This window comes from Notechis scutatus, chromosome 2, assembly GCF_049901735.1.
Source record: "Notechis scutatus isolate UNSWTSFEM ecotype Mainland chromosome 2, rNotScu1.2, whole genome shotgun sequence".
Classification (NCBI taxonomy): Eukaryota; Metazoa; Chordata; class Lepidosauria; order Squamata; family Elapidae; genus Notechis; species Notechis scutatus.
In genome coordinates, this window is record NC_142010.1 from 81546791 (window position 1) to 81567411 (window position 20621).

At 34.4% G+C, this 20621-nt stretch overlaps 1 protein-coding gene across 1 annotated transcript in view; it reads right to left on the bottom strand.

Moving 5' to 3' along the window:
* Nucleotides 1-746: 746 nt before the first annotated feature.
* The window catches only part of PCBD2 (pterin-4 alpha-carbinolamine dehydratase 2), a 51369-nt gene continuing 31494 nt past the window's right edge, over nucleotides 747-20621 (bottom strand). The window contains exons 3-4 of the mRNA XM_026687084.2: nucleotides 6421-6501; nucleotides 747-3524 (exon numbers count right to left, since the gene is read on the bottom strand). Coding sequence (XP_026542869.2) covers nucleotides 3414-3524; nucleotides 6421-6501 — 192 coding nt within the window. The 3' untranslated portion in view covers nucleotides 747-3413. The remainder of the gene's footprint in view (nucleotides 3525-6420; nucleotides 6502-20621) is intronic.

Sequence of the window (20621 nt, forward strand, 5' to 3'; positions counted from 1 at the left end):
TGAATCAAAAGTATTAAGAAATTACAGAAAGTTTATTTCCATTTTAAACTTCAATATTGACATGATTTTTCCACATGTGAAATGAAATTCTGAGAGGCTTTAAAATCCACACAAATATCTTTGACAAGTGCTTTAAACAAATTATTGGAAGTACTTGCTTTCTTAAAGAGTGCAATATTAACACACACCTTTTCAAAGGAATAAATCTAAAGCTTTTATTCAGAACTTGACTTGGACACTTGAAGGGATAAAAGTGGAGAGGGGAGCATGTATGCAAGCACCAGTATTTAATTTACTCATCCATTCCTGCAAGGATAGTTTCTGTCTTTTGCAGATTCAGTGCATTGTTCTGATAAGGATTTTTGGATAGAAACGGACTTCTCGGTTATTGAAGGACGCTTAGCTAAAATCTATTTTCAAAGCCTTTATGTTGAATACATCAAAATTCATAAAGAAGGCTGCATGTTGAATTATTCTCCAGTACACCTTTAAGTTATCCATGTTCTGACTACAGTAGGTTTTATGTCTAGGGGAGCATGCATGTGCAGAAGTATATGAGTTATCACCAAAATCAGTCTTTCAGATAAAACAATGAACAATCTTATAGCACCCATTAAAACATGGACCATGTGTCATTGGTATTGGGGCCACTTAGAAATGTCAATCAAAATACTTTCACAGACTTTTATCATTATGGAAAATAGGCACCATATGGAATTAGCAGAATCAGAAACCAGAGACAAGAGTTTAGAATGAGTAATATGAATTGTTTATTCAAATTAAAATATAGCAAATTAAACAAGGTAGGCATTTAAATTACATGAACAAATTCAGTCAATAACCATGGGGCCCATCTCTGGATGAAGATTCTATAGCATCAGAAGCTTTGACTTAACTTTTAAGGCTGTATCCTCTTCAGATTCTAACTGAAATTATCCAGTTTGATTTCCGTTTTTGACTTGCTACCAAAAATATACTTAATTTTGTCAACAGAAAAGAAAAATGCACAAAACTGGTCAGTCTTTATATCTAACAAGGAACCTGTGTATTTTGCCTGAGAACTTATTAAATCTTAATTAAATAGCAACATATCAAAACTCAACTATGTTTTTCTTCTGCAAACCTTCTTACTTTACAAAGAGAAATCAATACTTACAAGCTATTTTGTTACTCACTTTGATCTCATGAATATACTAGGTTGCCCTAATATGGCATAGTCAGCATAATATAATGCAGGGGTGTCAAACTCAAGGTCCAGGGGCCAGATCCGGCCAGTGGGGTGCTTAGATTTGGCCCATAGGGCCACCCTGGAAACAGTGAAGGACTGGCCCATGGTGCCTCTGCCAGTGAAAACAGAGCTCAGCAGGGCTGTGTGCGGCCCTCCTGAGTCAGTTTTCGCTGGCAGAGGGCTGCAGGAGGCTGTCACGGCCGAAAATGGAACTCAGGAGCCTATATTTGCTGGCAGAGCACTCGGGCCACAAACGGTGCCCCTGACACAAGTGATGTTGAGCTGGCCATGCCCAACCTGGCCACGCCCAGCCCGGCCTCCCAAGGTCAAACACAACTCTGATGCGGCCCCCAATGAAATTGAGTTTGACACCCCTGGTATAGTAAATGGACAAACTGTCATTTATTCGTTCAACCATTCACTCATGGCAGGCCCTTTTCTCCATCACATTCACCCAGACTTTCCCAATCTAGGCTCACACAAACCAGGCAGGGAAGCCTGAAACAAATCAATATACATATCCCAGATGCCTCACAGACAGGCGGAAGAATTCATATTGACTGCAAAATCCAAATCTCAAGGGGTACAAAGAAACTTGCCCTGGCTTGTCCAACAGGTTCTCAGCTCAGCCCTAAGAAATCTGAGACCAGTGCTAAGAGCTGTTATATATTTCTGGGCTGGGGGTAAAAAAAAGTGCCAAACAACTGTCCGGATATCTCTAGGGAGTCAATGCTGCTAAAACTTTTATTCAAAATTGCAATCTTTTTGAGACATAGGGACTAGTCAGATACAGCTTGCTGGAGAAAGTGGTTGAATCTATCTCTAGGGTAAAGCAAAAGTGATAGGCAGACTTGAGAACAAGATATGCTAGTGTGCTCTTTCAAGGAATTTGTGATTTTTTTATATATTATATTTTGTGCTAACTTACAGGTATTGTGCCATCCTAAGTTTGTTGAGCCTCAGATCCTGTCCATCCTAGATTCATGACCTAGCCTTTTCAGAATATTTTATGGGAGAGTTATGTTTGGAACAAAGTCCTCCAATCAGTATGATCAATGGCCAAGAAAGGGAACAAATTTGGAGAGAGTCTGGCTTTTTACTACAATATGCTACACGAAGACTCTTGTTTGTCCAGAAAGAGCCAGATCTGTGCCTCAGGAAACAGGAGAGTGGGAATCCCCATTGAATCTAGCTTAACAGTTGAAAGCATATGGAATCAATCGGACAAATACACTTAGCTCAATATAAAGTATCACCAGGGATTTTTTTTACATTCATTGTGATTACTGTTATTTATGTTGACCAAGATTTCCAAGAACATTACATGATTTTTCTCACACAATCAGTTGTGGTCATTTTATTCCAGAGAATACCTGAAAGTTTAAACAAGTGGAAAGTGCATCTATATAACTACAGCAAGGGAGATTTTCTCTCAGCTATATTCCTTGCAATTATACATATTAATATAGGGTCACTGGACCCCTCACATTCATTACTTAATAAAAAATCAGATGTTCATGTTGAACTGTTCCATTGTCATTGTCTATAGCAGACGTGTCAAACTCAAGGTCTGCAGGCTTAGGGTGCTTAGATCTGGCCTCTGGGGCTGCCCTGGAAACAATGAAGGACCAGTCTGCGATGCTTCTGCCAGTGTAAATGGAGCTCGGGAGGGCCACGTGCAGCCCTCTCGAGCTCCATTTTCGCTGGCAGAGGGATGCAGGAATCTGTTGCAGCCAGAAATGGAGCTCAGGAGCCAATTTACACTGGCAGAGCGAGCGCCTGGGCCACTACAGGTGACTTCGACATAAGTGATATCGAGCTCGCCACGCCCCCTGGTCACACACCCTGAGGTCAAACACAACCCTGGCAGTCCTCAATGAAATTGAGTTTGTATAGAATCTAAAAGATAAAATACAGCACAGGGTACATAAGATGCAAACCTGACCTACTAATAAGCTCAAATCATTCTTCTTTGGAGGAATTCCTGCCCAAATCGTCACTTGTCACTGATACACAGACTAAACAAAGTCAACTTTTTAATGCAACAATTTTAGTATTTTATCTATTTGATAAAAACTTTATGTATCTATGCAAAAGCTTCTGCAGGAATGGAGAAATTTGAGGATTAACTATTTTTAAGAGAGAAGACTAAATAAACAAATTATAGACATTTTGTATGATTATTTTAGCACCCAGTTGTTAGACAAGACACAGCAGCTTTGTCAATAAATTGAGCCAGCTTGACATCTCGCTTTGTCAGGCCACCACAGTCATGGGAAATGAGTGTTATCTGGACCTTTGAACAAGAAAGAAGAAAGATAAAAAGTTCATAACGTACAAAAAATTGCAATCAAATACATTTTTAAAAAGAACCTAATCATTCATAATCTATTTCCTTGCAGACTAGATTTAGTATGAAAATCTCAAATACGTCTTAATTTGTATATTTAGTTTTTATTGTATATTTAGGCTTGTCAGATGCTACATCTTTTCTGTCCTGCTCTACGGAGTGGAGAGTTGGTCTCTGAGAGAAAGACACTTGAAGAGACTAGAAGCATTTGAAATGTGGATTTACAGGCTGTTACGTATAAGTTGGGTTGACAAAATCAGAAATGAGGAGGTGATAAGCCACCTGGGAAAACCAAGGGAAATCATCAAAACCATAAAAAACCGAAAGTTAGAATATTTTGGACATGTGATGCAAATACAGCATACTTCACTTAATCCTCCAAGCAAAGATTAAAGGCTAACGAGGTTCAGGCAGAAGAAGAAGATCATGGCTTCAAAATCTAACGGACTGGTTTGGACAAAACTCAACAGTGCTTTTTCATGTGGTTGTTGATAAAAATAGGATCGGCAACACGACTGCCAACGTCTGATGACAGATATGGTACAAGAAGAATAAATTTAGTTTAAAAAGCACCTGTCTGCTGTTCAAAAATTGGAATGGTGCTGAACATTTTTTTATATATCTCAGCAGTCAGATATAAACAGAACTTGGACACAGTTCTACAACAAAACATGATTGCAAAAAGCTTCTCTAGAAGAATTAGCATAAAACTGTTCCGGTTTCCCAATCCGTGCAGACAGTCCCAAAAGGTACCAGAGTTGATGGCACTGAATGCCACTGAGGGTCCCAAAAGTCACTGAGCCAGGTGACCAATACTGTTTTGGTCCTGAATCCTGACTGAAAATCTGTGTCACTTACGATTCTCTGTAGCTGATTTGCAGTGACTTTCTAATCTAAACCAAATTTACAAGAAACGACAGGTTGGAAACTTGGTGAACATTATGAAAGTTAGCCAGACCTAGGAAGGCCTCTTCAAGACAAGACTACTGCCTCTTTCAAGGCAAGAGGCATTATGTCTAAGCCCAAAGAGAGACTGATTAACTCCTGGAGCTTGCTGCTCATGCGCTCCCCACCTCCCGAAGAAGTCAGGAGGACCACAGATCAAACTCACAAGTGGCAGAATTCATACTACCACGGACATAATTTACTTCTTTGGGTTTCAAAAGATCAAAAGTATCCCATATATCATGCAAATGCTGCCTTGCTTAACAGTGGATGCTGTCCAATTGACATTATATTTTCTTTAAAAAGTACTTGTACATATTCACTGCACAAGAAAAGTGGATTATAACCAATTGCAAGTGAAAAACTGTTCAGTTTAAAATAAAGGTGAAGAGCCTGGCAATACTTTACAGACCAGCTCTGATGTTTCTTCCAAGGGATTATTCACGTATCTCTAGCACAGGGGTGTCCAACCTTGGCAACTTTAAGACTTGTGGACTTCAACTCCAGCAAAGCTGGCTGAGGAATTCTGGGAGTTGAAGTCCACAAGTCTTAAAGTTGCCAAAGTTGGACACCCCTGCTCTAGCAGAACACTATGTTCTGCTTTGCTAAATTTCTTTGTATCATCGAGCTACTGGGGGAAGAAGAAAAAGATTTAGTCTAAGTCTCAGAAATTAAAACTGTATCAGGAATATCAAGAAATATACACACAATGTTAGAATAGAAATAAGTTATCAAAACTCCTATCTGCACATTTTAAATGATTTAAAAGCAAGAATTTATCCTAAAGATAAAGTCACAGATAAATTCTAATTGCGAATCTAGCGATATGAACATTTCAAGATCCTTAAAAATATTTTAATTTTGAGTTGGTTCCTCACAGACTAACATGCTCATTCAGAAATTTTATTTTATTACTTAATCTGGAGATATATTTGAAACTACACCAAGAAATCTAGAGTTCTCAAAAATTTATTGGCTTTGTAATTTGGAAAATTAACTTGCAATATCAGAAAGCAAGAATATCTAATACTATTATTTTTATTTACTTTTAAAAGGGTCTGTTCCTGGGGACAGAAAAAAAAAGCCAATAAATCTGGAGAGCCAACAAAAATCTGCTGCTCCCAGTAGTTTGCAAAGTGTGAACAGGCATCACAAATATGTAATATCAGTTCCTAAAGATCTCAAAAATGTGCTACCAAATTAAAAAAATATATATATGGCAGAAGGAGAAATAATTAAATACCATTTTGGAGAATAATCATATTAACACTAATTTAATTTAATGTGATTTTAAATAAAACAAAAATTGTTGTTTTGCTCCCTGTCCGCTACTTTCTGTGTGAGGCCCCAGTATACATTTTAAAGATCAAGAATGGTCCACAAAAGTTAGGCACAACTGGAATAAACAACATTTGCAGGGAACATAAGGAAGAGGGGGGAGGCAGAGTGACACAAGCAGTGTTATGTCCCAATGTAAGCCCTGCTCATTTCTTGCATGTGTCACAATTTCATACAAGCCCCCAAAGGGGTGGAGCTTCAGTGTTATGTTTCTTTCTGCACTATGAGAAAAGCATTGAAATAATGAAGTTGCCACTGCCTAAAATATAGATTATACTTTCAAGGCTGGTAAAACAAGAGTTTGTGGATTTTTCCTATTACTTCAATGAACCAACCTCAGCTATATGAGGGAAGGTGAATATGAAACCAAGCAATCATTGCAAAAATATGGGGAATGAAAGTGAAATAATTTGAAAAAGATTCCAACAAAAAGAATAAAACTGACCAATGATCTGATTTTTAATCTACATGGGGGAGGGGATTTACAAAATATAATTGGAGCCTGGTAATCACCAATGAAAAGAGATAAACTACTAGCTCATTAATCTTAGTTCATTACCTTATTGTACACATTAAACCATTCAGGATGATGATTCATCTTTTCAGCCTGAAGAGCTACCCGAGTCATAAAACCAAATGCCTGCATAAAGAAAAAAAAATGCATGTGTTATTCTTAAAATAAAGCATTTTATTATATTCTGCATATGCCAGAAGGGAAAAGTGTCAAAATGTAACAGTAAAAAAAAAAGCAAACATGTATAGGCCTGATACTGTACATGCAGTTCTGAAACAAACAAAATCCTGGTTAAATTTTACTAGTAATGGAGAATAATACCAAGAAAGTATGTCACATAGATTATTTCAGAAATTGTTACAGAAGTCTGATGAAGCTGGCAAATGTTTGTATCACACTATAGATACAGAAAATTATCTGAGTTAAGAACAGGTGTGATTTGATCCAAAGCAAACAAAGCAAAATTGTATGTGCTTTATTTCACCCACTTTATCTTATGCAAAATAAATTCTACAGTTTACATACAGTATATCGACGCAGTACATGAGTGCTTAAAGTATCAAGAATCTAATATTATACAGTGATTTTCTCTTGCTAAAACCAAACAAACTGCTCTCAAAATAAGACTAAAAACCTAATTGAAAGATTATTTTAACAGCAATAAATCTGTGATACATTAAGTATGATCTTTCAAAGTCCACCTATCTATCAAATGTACTAAAGTCTCGTTATAAAAATTTGCCGGGGGAAAAACCATGTTCAACCCTTTGACAGCAATTTTGACTAAACATATAATCAAGAAGTAGTATAATAGTTGATAATAGTTTCAGTATTTTTTCCTCTACCTCTGCTGAAGTATGACTGCAAATCACTTCTCCAGTCAGATGAATGCAATCATTACAATCAGAGCAAATTATTCCAACAATGTTTTTTATGTACAAATTATCAAAATGTTGGCAATTGAAATTATTTGCTCTCAGGTGAATCACAGAATTGCAGCCATTGTTTCACTTGATTTTGAATTGAATTCCAAAGTCAAACCACTGTAAAAAGCAGCTTTGAAACTTAAAAAGTTCTGAAACTATTTTTGAAACACTATGAGCTTTAGTTTTTAATAGCGATAAATTAAGGTGTTTTCTACAATTTAATGAATGGCATGATTTAGAGCTTTTACTTTATTACTCTTTAAAAGAAATTTACTAATGTTTCCATTGTGATTATTTATTTACTAGAATGTGTATGTAATCTCACTTCCAGGTTATAGTACTACAATACAATACATTCCCCAAAAAGATAAAATCAAAATAATCAGTATAATTCTCAGTATAATTAACTACATCAACTTCTATGTTGCAAAAAAACTCCTAATGAACACAATAAGTAAACAAAGCAAGCATCAGACTGGCTGTCCCTTTCTCACTGAGATTATTTATGAAGTTAATCCCTGCATTTTGAAGTTACATTGCCTTTATTCTACAAAGAGATGGAAGAAAACTAGCTCTCATAGATAGGGCACAATTGTATTGTTTCTTCACTTCAAAGTTCACCCAAAAAATCCACAGTAGTAATAGTTGAGAAAAACCCAACCAACCAACCAATGCAAAAGTTGACAATAGTAAATTGCAACTACAAACTACAGCTACATGGCTGCGTCCATTAAGTCATCAAATCTCATTCTTGATTTGAGGGACTTTTCCTTTAACTTGGACTTGAAAATGTTCTAACAAATCTAAGGTGCCAATAGTCCAAACACTAAATCTTGCTTAACTTAAAAAGGATTTATGGGCAAAATGATTAGGTAGAAAGTGATAAAAAATTATATCTGCTTGAGACACTGGAAAGATACTGCCAACAACAGTACAAGTTAGGTCCTCCCCCAATATTCTTTGGATTGAGGACAATGTACTCATTGAGTTCCTGTCCAGGGAGGATTAATCAATATCCCTCTGCCTTAAAGATATCCCCTGATATTGCTGAGGATAGATATTACAATATAGATCCCCATTTATTTAATTTTTATCTATCTATCATTTTTATCTATCATCTAGCTACCTACCTATCTATCAAATAAATAAACAAACAAATAAATAAACTACTTTAATATGGAAATCTCTTTCCTTGAGTATCTAGCCATTCTGGTGAAGAAAATGCTTCAACTACCAATTAGAGTTATACAAAAGGAAAGCTTTGAGTGTTTTTGTTTTGTAATGGTGGTATTTAGTTCAGGGACCACTGGTGATCAACAAAGGCAACCCAGTTAGCCTCTAGTATAGGCATCCAAAAATAACAAAGAGCAAAAATATAATGGGATTATTAAATCTTCCTAGATTTGGGGGTTTCAACTGATATTTTATGAGATTTTGGGTAAGAATGCCAAAAAAGCTGCAAGATCCTGAAAGTTCTGAGCTACTTATTTTTTTCAATCCTATGTTTAGGTCCCAATATTGCTCTGAAAGAATCATGCATTTCATGCTGTCCACAGACCCACGTTGCTAATTCTAGATCATATTATGGTCCTCAAAAAAAAAAAAAAAAGGATTGGAAATTGTTGTTGTAAACCAGAATAAGCAAGTCAAAGATTAAACAGTAGTAGCCCAACAAGTGAAGTATTTTGTTTGTTTTTTTAGTATCAGGAGTTTGATTATCCTTGTGTTTGGAAATTTAATTTTATAGATCATTGAATGCAAGCTAAAAAAATTAATCACATTAAAGTCTCAATAAAACTATTAATGTCACTCAATTTATTAACTACAACAGTTTTTTGAAGGAATTCTTGTTCAAGGGTGCTATGACATTTTAAAATATTTTATGGATCTTATAGAATTATTTTTCTAACAGTACAAAAATTTACCTTGCTGCAGTCAGGTTTATGTGTACATCTAAGAGACTCATAGCTTTATAGTCCATTTTAAACCTGTACAACTGCCTCCCCCTTACATATATATTTTTACTAAGAAAATGAAAAGCAGGTCTGTTGAAGTAATTTTGGCCGAGCAATCTCCATTAAGCCTTCTAAATACTTCCCTTGCTAATTAAATGAAATCAGAACTTTATTGTTTATGGATCACCTTTTGTATCTGTAGGCTTATAACCTTCCTTTTTTATAAAATACAATTGGGAATGGGGAAAATAGCTATTTAGGATTGATTATATATGAAAACATTATTACATAATCAGTTTGGACATTTCTTCACGTCTTGAAACATAATCAGTAATTGGGTGTAATTGGTGATCAAGGAAACTATCTGGTGATCAATTAAAGTAATTACCAGATTCCGGCAACACAACCAATCTTAATTTGAACAAGAGTCTGCAATTCTTCAACTTTAATTTAAAATAATGAATATTATTAAGCAGTCTGTGAGCCAAGATCATGGTCAAGCCTACATTATATGTAGTAGTCAAATTAGTTTTGGTAAGTTTTTGTTTACCTGCAAGCCAAACACTTCATGTTAGAAAGTGTTTTGTTTATTTTGAAAAAAAAAATCCAACATGATCTTGACCTTCATATCAGCACTATTGTTAAGTTTACCACCGCAAGTATATTTTAACATCTGGATTTTTTTTTCCAACTCATAGAACAGGTCTTAAAATAATTCAATAGAAAAAGAGCACGCGTTGTAGTTAATAAGCTTACATCTTAAAGACCATTTTCCCCCCTAAGATACAAAAATTGTCTTGGAGAGCATTCTGGGACAATCTTATTACACTAGGAAAGGTATAGGATGTATACAAAAAAAAATACAATTGCACATTTGTATTATACAATTTGCATTTAATTACATTTTTCTCAGGAAGTTTGACCAACACAACTGCTACACTTTTTCAGCTTAGTAATTTATTTCCAATATTAACCTCTCACCAGAACAAACCTTTTCTCCTCCTTGAAGAATTCCATCTGACTTGAAAAAAATTCCCTTTTGCACACCTTGTTCCTTAAATTTTACATATTACAACTTTCTTACATTCCTTTACATTTCTACATTGCTATTCTCAAGTACTAGATAGAGTCTTCCTCTTTCCTTTTGATCCCAATATTTTCATTACAATTACCTAATAACTCAGCTAAAGTGCTATGTGATATCTTTAATAGAAAGAATTCTCAAAGAAAAACAGTAACAATATATTTATTCATTACTCATTCCTTGATGTTCTTTAAGCATTGAATAGGCAAAAAATACATTACCGTAATCCCATGTTACTTAACCTGTAGCTTCCAACAGATCAATATGCCATTGATTGTTGTATTAATTTTGACAGCAAAGGTTAAATTTCTTGATAATTTTCTAAATAATTAAAGTTGCTGGTATATTATCATGAGTCTTTAGGCATACTATGTCAGAATAATTTTTACTTAAAAGTATGCTCTATCATGCTACATTTACTACTCTATTTGCACCACTTCATATTAAATTAAATAAGAAACACATATACTAATCAATCTCATGGTTAATGAAGTTTCTGATAAACTATTACAACTCTTCTGAAGGGTATACTATGTTTAGAAAGGTACTTATTTCATTGTTATCTTTCACAAACTGGATTCAACTAACTTCATATTCTAAAATACAAATATTCTTTTTGTATTACCAACTACTGTGATTAAACATATTGCTGGAGTTACACTGAATGAAAATCAATATTAAATGTGTTTCTATATAAATGGCAGATAGACTGTAAAATATCAGTATTTTACAATATTCCTAATATCAATACTAGGAATAAATGTACTATATTGACTGTACTATATATCTTTTATAACTAATAATCAGATACAACTTAAATGTGTCAGTGAGATTCAGCAGTGTTAAGTCTACTCAATGACCATATCCAGAAAATAAGAAGAAACATATTAGACAGAAATGAATGTATTATGCAGAGCAAAGGTTCATATTTTCCATTATTTTCTTCTGGGCAGGGACTAAAATTTAGTGGATGGCTTTATGAAATGAGTGGCTTTAAGAAATTATCAAGGAAAATTTGAAAGGTACAGAAATATCTTATTTTCTATGTAAATCTTTAAACGGGAATTTTCTATAAACTATACAGGCAGTACCAGGTCTGCATCTTGATACAAGTGGGCTGCCTTATTACTAAAAATGGCAGATTCTGGATATGTTTGAACAACACAAAAGATATAAGGAAATAGGGTGAAAAATGACAATAATATAGATCAGAGTTTCTTAAATGAGATCGAGGACCTATGCAGGTCTCCCAAGATCCTCTCAGGGATCCAAAAAGTCAAAATTATTTGCCCGATATTGAAAATATTTGCAAAAATTTAAAACAATAATACTTTTCTCCTATTTTTATTTATGAAAAATAAAGCTTTTGTAAAAATATTTCATTTTATGTTAATATCTAATCGTTTTAACATTATGCTATTTTAATATTCTTGCATTATGTTCATGTTATTTTACTGTAGATATGCTAAATCACAAGTCACTTGTTGAGATAGGTAGTCATATACATTGAATAAATAAATAAATATTACAAGAATGCATCTATTATAATGTGGTAAGTATCGATAAATATAAAATAAAAGGACCTCTTTTGTGGTCCTGCATAATTTTAAAAGTGGAAAGGGGTCCTAATAGCAAAAAGTTTATGAAAATTTAAGATCTAGACAACTAGCCCACTGCAGAAACATGGGCTCTGCTCTGTAGGCTTTCGTGTAGATTATGTTTTAAATGGTTCACTCTGAGGTAAAGGACTCCCTGCAGATTTTACTCCGCTAGTTGCTGCCAATATAGGGGGAGGTGCTTAATTCCATTTCACTTTCAGAAGAACGTACAAATTATTCATGAATTCACTGTATTTTAACTTATTGTGCCTACTAAATCATTCTTAATTCTAAATACAGATTCTTTCATTCTAATGGTGGCCTTATTTTCATAGCTTATTCATATACTACATAAGAGAGATTCTATAAATTAATGTCTAATGAATGTCAGACAAATCCTAACCTAACTTCATCTAAGCTAACCTAAACATTAAACTCTATTTCTATATTCTTCCAAGATCTTACGTAGAAAAGGCTTCGCTCTTTTTACTACAACTATATGCTGTGGTTTACAATTTACAATACTTGTTTACAATTATTATGGTGAAGAAACTAGCTAGTCAGCTCTGTATCAAACATTTTGACAGCAAAAGCACAAACTCTGATCTATTTTAAGTACTTTGCCACTCTGTAATCTTGTAAAAGCCATTCTTGCCTTTGATATTTAGAGTGTTTACACTTCATATGCTATTCAAACAATGTTTTACATATTAACAAATAATGTGAACAAAACTTCATGTTAGATCAAATTCTTCAACAAGTGTTTTGCCAAAATTCTGTGATTTTCCTATAAAATTATTCCAATTTGTTGATCTTACATTGGATGAAACATACTGTAACAATCTTCATAATTTCTGTCCTTTTGGGACACTGTGATTTAAAGTAACATAATACAGACCAGTACCACTGCTAATCTAAACCACCTGACCAGATAAACAACAGTTTCCCCTTCTCTCTTCACTGAGGACATTTCTGTTTATTGTCATATGATTTGCTAATTTTCAAGAAATGAAGAATAAACGCAGCCAAGTCAAACTGTGGGTAACAAGAATTCGTTATTGCACACTGAAATATCTTTACATTTAGGTATTAACATAATGTCAAAAGTTTCAGGAGTTTCAAGGAAAAGTAGGTTAAATGGTTAAAAGTATTTATGCAAAAATATCAGTAACTCAAGAATAAAATAATTTAAATCAATATAATTTAATTTCAGTTAGTTTTAGGAGCTGCTACATATTTCAAAGGCCATCCAAACAATGACATTCCCATAAGACATTTTCACCAGGTCCCTCATTGATTTAAAACAGTGGATCAGAAATCAGGTGGAAACATGTATTTAAGGCAATAAAATTAGCACACAACTGACATTAGGTAGAGTGCAAATGAATAGCAATTTTATATCAGAGTAATAGACAGAATGGTCAAGAGGGGAGAAATATATTTAAGAATGTTTTGTAATTATAACTTTATTTTTTATTATTATTATTGCAAAGAATTTTGGTTCCATTTTAGACCATAAGAAGAGTTATAAATTCCTTTTATTTATCACCAGAAAAAACAACTGGCGACGAGTGGAATATTTTACTTTATAAAATAGAATGCCATAAATTAACTTACATATAAATAGGTATGGATTTTCACAATCACTTAGATATACCTGATATAAAACATCATCTGAACAAAAAAAGAAATTGGCAAAGTATGAATAATTTCAACTAAAAGACAGATCAAATATCATATGCAGTTAGTCTTTGAACACAACAGAGGTTCAAATCTGCTTTATTCAGACAACAGTTCTTTTTCTCCATCTCCAACCAATGATGATGCCAAATGGTCTTTAATAAAATTGAAACAAGTTATGGTATGATTTGAAGATCAGCTGTCTGCAGATATATTTGAATGAACCTAAATGGGGAGGATTTGTGTTTTCTGGCCCACATTTTGAACTCCTAAATTCTGCTGTTGTTTAGAAGAGTTGTGAAGACCTGGCTCTTCCTCTAGACTTTTGGCAAGGGAGAATGAAGCCCCTTTGTTCGTTTCTCAATTTCTATCTTTTTTCTTCTTTTTAACTGATTTCATTGTAATTTTCTTGAATGTTGAGAGTCACCGAGTTGTTGGGTGTCAGGAGGGCATCCAAGCTAAATAAATGAATAGATTTTCTAGAATACTATTTTCACATATTGTATTCATCTTTATGTTGCCTAAAGTTTATTGCCCAAATACATATTTATTTATTTTTAAATGATGATTTGCATTTCTTCAAAACAAGACATTTTCCAGATTCAAGGAAAGGGTTTTTTAAAGTTTATTTTCTTATTAAAAGTATTTAAAATAAACCTCCTAATACAAAAAATAGTGGAAACACCATATGAAGCTTTAAAAAAAAACTAAACGCAAACGTTAGATGTTCCAGGTTTGATCACAGAACATCTCTTGCTGATCAACATTTCATTTCTCCATATGTTAGTTATCATGCATTACACTTAGAATCAGAAAATAAAGATGACTTTTTCTTCAGAAATACAAGAAATGGGTGAATGTTTGTATTTTTGTTACAATAATTAGACTTTTCAGTTTCTAACCAAAATACTGTATTTCAGAGTTTGCCAATATAAATTTCCAAGTTCTAAGCAAGAAAGCACCTGTTCAGTTGCTTTACATAATGAAGTCTATGTCAAATTCAAAAAAATATAGTTCAAAGTTTACTGGATAGTTAACTCCAAGGGATGCTTTGTTACATCTTTCCAGAAAAAAATAAAACATTTGAGATATGAATTATTTACCAGAATATTCTATATGTTACAACAAAACATTATTTAATGTTGAATTTAATTAAGTCCTGTTTGATAGTGGCATACAAAATATTTCAAATTATCAGCTATTCTGACATTACCGGAAATGTTCCAAATGATGTTCCGATCATTCCAGATATATTCTGAGCTCAATCTTAAGACTCCCGGTATAAATTCAGATAGTTCAGATACATTATAAGATATTTCATTATTGAACTCTAAGAAAAATAAAATAATGTAATTTTATTTATTTATTCAATTAATATAGTCATCAATTTCACATACATGATATTAGGAGTTACCTAATAGACATTAAACTTAATTTACTTACTTAAGGTACAATATTCTCAGTGTAATATTGCCCTTCCTCTACAAAAACAACGTAAAAGGCCATACAAAAATTATGGTAGGTACTAATATGCAGATAAAAATACAAAGAGACGGATATAAAAACACATCCAATCCATTTAGATATATATGAAAAGCTTTTGAAAAGTATCAAGCATATCACTCAAGCAAATAAATAAACAATAAACCTATTTTGGGGCAAACTATTCACACAAATACCTTCGGACCACTTCCATTCCATCTGGCCAGGAGTTAAGGTGAGGGGTTGCAGAATTTACATTCAGGCAGCATACTCCCAATTCCCAATTCTGAATTCTAAACACAAATTTTCAAATATTCTATTTCCACTTGTTATTATTATCCAAAACTTATTCCAATCCATAAATTAATAGAACATCCACACTTATAGATTAAGGCTGTCTTGAAGTTTCCATTAGTTTCCTACGTGCAAAAATATTGTATTATGTTTTGAAACTAGGGTGCTCTCAACAGACTTGGATTCATCTTTATGGCCACTAGTTAGAATTGGTTTTCCTTCAAAACAATCTTATTCACAGTTTGGATACGCTTCTAGACCTAGATGTCCAAATAGTGATAAATTTCACCGGCTTAGGCTGATTCACCAGCTACAGCCCCATGATAATCCATCTCTTTATATCTTTCAGATTATGGGCCATTCTGAAGATGTTTCAGAGATCTAAGCAGGCTGCACAATTCTCTAGAACTGGGTAATATGAACACATCATAACAATTCCTGGTCTTAGTTCACTTCTGCCTCCAGTTCAGTGTGCTGGTTTTAACCTATGAAGTTTTTCCTTGTGCTTGGAACACAGCACCTGAAAAAATGCATTATTTTAATTTTAATTTCATTCTTTTAAAGACTACTTTGATGTAGTGGTTAAGGTTCTGACCCAAATACTAGCAGACTGTGAGTTTTAGTCTCATCTTAGACATGAACACCAAATGGGTGCTTTGGGGCCAGTCGCTTTCTCTCACTGTGGGAAAAAGAGGAGGAGGAGGAAGGAGTATTATGTATGTTTGCCACCTTGAGTTAAAGTAATACATAAAAATCAATTCAATGCAGAATTAATAAGTTGTTTGCCAATACATTTTTATTTTGCAAGCATCTTAACAATTTTGTTCTTTTATGCTAATTTTATAATTGCTTTATTTTATTTCTTATGTTAAAATTTTTATATGATGTTTTAATTTATATTTTAACTGTAGCAAATTGAGAATTAAGTGCTGATTTCTTAACTCTGAAGTGCTGTGAGATTATTAAAATAAGAATCTTTAATCAATCTTTACTCCTGATGATTACAGGGACAAGTCCTTACAGTTTTCTTGGCAACTTTTTCAGAAGTGAGTTGCCATTACCTTCTTCCTTGGGCTGAAAGTAAGAAGCCCAAAGTGAACCAGAATTCACAATGTCCCAGTTTCTAGCCCAGTGCCTTTAATCAGTACACCAAGCCGGCTGTCTCTTTAATAAGTAACAAATTCCACCTCACTCAGTCTGAAGAATTCAAGATAACTATTAAAAAAATATGGAATTCTGATCTAGAGTTATTTAAGTACCGCCTGTAAGTAATATCTACACCTGGGAATAAAGCAATGTTTTAATCCAGCTGCTTGTCGATAGCCTGCCTTACCACACTGATTTTTCACACAAGTTTTCATAATTTTACATGTGATAATATCTGTGAGGGCAGATTCATGAGCCATGCCTATGGTTTGTGGCAAAGAAGAAACTGAAACAATGGAACACGTCTTCCTTTGCTACTCCCCTATTCTTAAAAACCTGACAAACTAATTTCATGGTCCTTACTTAATAATAGTTAATACTGTATGTGTGTTTAAGAATGATCAAAGTTTGTGTGGCTGCCAACTCTATAAGGCAGGGTATGATGAATTCATTGGAAGCATTCTTTAAAGCCATACAGAATTTTTACATGTAACAAAAACTTATTTTCTTCCTTTGTAGACCCTTTTTAGTGAGTAGTTAAAAAAATCTCTTTGTGTTTCTCCAAGTATTTTATATTCTGGCTGCTTCTCCTCTAAGTTTTTGTTATGCTATTTGCTACTCTGAAGGCAAGTACTAATGAATGCACATATGAGTGCACTCAACTGATTGTACCAAACTAATATTATTTTAAACAAGATTAAAAATACAAATGTTGCAATAATAATTACAACTTGTAGCAGCCAAAGATTGCTCTGTAAACCTTTATTCCAAATATATTTCATTACCACTGCTTTCTAAAATGAATTGCTTGAGAAATGCCATCTTTGTTAAGACAGTTATCTCTTTTAAATTAATTCACTTGTGATAAATTCATTATTTAACTACCAGGTCATAACAGATCTCAGGTCTGTTTAGGGCAGGTTTGTCCAAAATTATCTGCTTTTGGAATTCAGCTCAAGTAATTAAAAAAAAACCCAATCTTAGACTGCAATTCATTTCCCAGCGTGAGATTGTTCCTATCATATGCAATCAATCTTTGGCTTAGATTCTTCAAACATCCTCAAGGTTATGTAGAATAACTAGCCTAGATCGCTTTCTGAAAAATGGGAGAAATTAAAATTGCTGTGTCACAGCTTGCTGACATGGTACATTGGTCATTGGATGTTGACAGAAATGACACTAGAAACTATCTGGAGTGTAGTGCTTTTTTTTCCAATATTCTCCTTGTGAATGAATAGCTTTTATATAGTTGACGGAATCTATACTCAAAGCTGGATCAACTCAGCACAGTAAATCATAACATAGTTTGTTTGACTTTGTCTTACTGTATCTTGAAAACTCAGCCACTGTAGTTTTGTAATATATAAATAATAGTTTATCATTCAGTGTGGCAAATGAACATAGACAAAAAAATCTTAGTAAAAAAATCATACCATTATGTTGTGTGAATCTATTTGTGACTATACTTGGGTTAAACTGACTGAAAGACATTATAATAAAATTGTTTTGTAACTTAGTTAAATCGTATTAATTTCAGTGGGTGTGTTTGCCTGTAAGTATGGATGCAACTCAATATTTAATCAATTCATGGAATATATGAGTTATATTTCAGAATAAATGAGACTTTAGATCAAATAAAATAAGCAACCAAGAAAGCCAAAGTTAGATGAACCCAGCATTGTATGTGTAGTTTTCCTTCTTTAGCATCCATAAAAATATTAAGTGAAATCTATCTATCTATCTATCTATCTATCTATCTATCTATCTATCTATCTATCTATCTATCTATCTATCTACCTATCTATCTACCTACCTACCTACCTACCTACCTACCTATCTTAGGATGTTGCTTTGTACAGTTTTTTAACATCCTATCTAAATTTAAATGAAATTTTCTACAAATATTTGATGTGTCCTGAATAATACAAGGTAAACAGAAGGTAAGTATGACAAGCCTTGAGAATGCAAGGTGGAAAGAAATATCTAAACAAAGATATTTGATTTCATTTCATTATCTTTGCAGAATTTTTATTAGATTCAAAGATACATGTATTTAATTCACTAAAATCAATCACTCATAAGCAAGTTATGACTAATTTTTATACCAATTTTCTTCAGACTTAACTGTAACTAATTCATTTTGTATTCTACATATTAACAGTTTGATTACTCAAGTAAAATATTTAAGCTGTGGTTCTATCACTACTGACTAGAAAATCAGCCCTGCTGATACTTACTGTCTTCAATCCAAACTGAGTAACCTAATAGATAAACAAAAATTTGCATATTTGGAATCTTTTACAAACTGGCTAAACAGCAAATATTTTGCATGATAGTTTCTCCTTTATGTTGATGAAAGTTTACATAAAGAACTACAATTGTTCAGAAATCTAAGAGAGACCCTTTGAGATTCTAAAATATACCGTATTTGCCGGCGTATAAGACGACTTTTTTGCCCTGAAAAACATGCCTCCAAGTGGGGGGTGCGTCTTATACGCCGGTAACGCTCTGGTATATTCTTCGCCTTGTTGGTGAGGAGGCTCGCTTCTCCCTCTCCTTGAGGTCATAGCAGGCGCTGGTGGTTGCAAAGGGTTCCTCGTAAATTAGCTGCAGATCTCAGAGCGGGGACTTTGCGTTCAGTTGTAGCCTTGAGCGTCGGGTTACCCGTAGCTCTGCCAGGGAGGGATTACGCCCGCAATCCGGCCGGCTCCCTCTCGCTGAGGTGGGCGGAGGTGGGATATGGGTCCCTAACTACCGCTAAGGCTCAGCTAGAGGTAGCGCAGCTCTTGACCCGGCTTGCTCGGTTTCTTCCTTCCGTTTGTTTTTGCTTCGCTGGCGATTTCACCTTTGTGGAGCTGGGCGAAGGGACTGATCGGACCCGCCTCTGGGGCTTAGACGTTACCCAGAATCAACCTGGTTTTCAGGCGCGTCCTTGGATGGACTCGGGAAAGGCAGGTGGAGAGGCTAGAAAGAAAAAGGATCTGGAACTCCTTCTTTCCTGCCAGATCCCTGGCAAGCAGCGTTAGGTAAGACCAGGCAGGGCCTGGCGTTTTCGAAAGGACTTGCCTGTTGAGTGACATCAGCTTCTGAACTAAAGCCCACTATGTCAGATACAATAAAGCAGAATGGGTGTCTTTTTCTCTTTAAAGACGAAACAGAAGTTGGGGGTGGGAAGAGAAGAAGGGGAGCGATCATGTTAAAATGACAACTTTCTAGATCCAGTCCCGAAGAGGAAAGGAAAAAAACACAAACGCCTAATTTCCTTAATTTCACTGCGATTTCTCCTCTTTCTCATCCCACATTGTCTTCTCTTGCTGCGGGAGCAATGTCACCTTTTACTCTGGTATCGATGGAAAAGCAGGTTTGGCAGCGGTATCAAGTAAAAGACAAGTGAAAGGCTGAGGGGGATTGACATCAAGATCAACTTATCTTCATTATGGGCAGCTTTGCAGGGTAGTTCATATTTCAGTTCATATTTTAGCAAGCATAATTTAATGATAGTGGCTGGCAAGTCAAATCTTAGATGCATTGCTAAAATGGGATCTGCAAATGTGGGGTTTTCAGAAAGCTAAAGGAAGGGGAGTGTGGGTGTGAAAATTTGGATATAATTCATCATGGCTAGTTTAAAATGCAACATTGCCACAATTAATATCAGAGTGAAAATTATGCTTCTGCAGGCCTATTTGTGTCTTTCCGACTTAGCTGAAATAGAATTCTTTTAATAAAGTTGCCTGTCCATGACAAGTCATGGTAAATGGGTAATTTGAAATTTAGGCACACACACACATTTTATAAAACTATGAACTATAACCTGCTCTGAATCGGAAAATTACTTATGTTCTATTATTTGGCATACTTTCACAGCCTTGTGAGTTTTCCTGCATGTCATAAGCATTTGAATATAAATTAACATGTTGAAATCAAATCTGATGTTCTTTTACCTTTTATTTGGTATGTGGAAGGTGTGCGAAAGAGGGGGTAGTCTTATACGGCGAGTATATAACAAACTCTATATTTTGAGTGGAAATGTTGGGGGGTCGTCTTATACGCCCAGTCGTCTTATACGCCGGCAAATACGGTA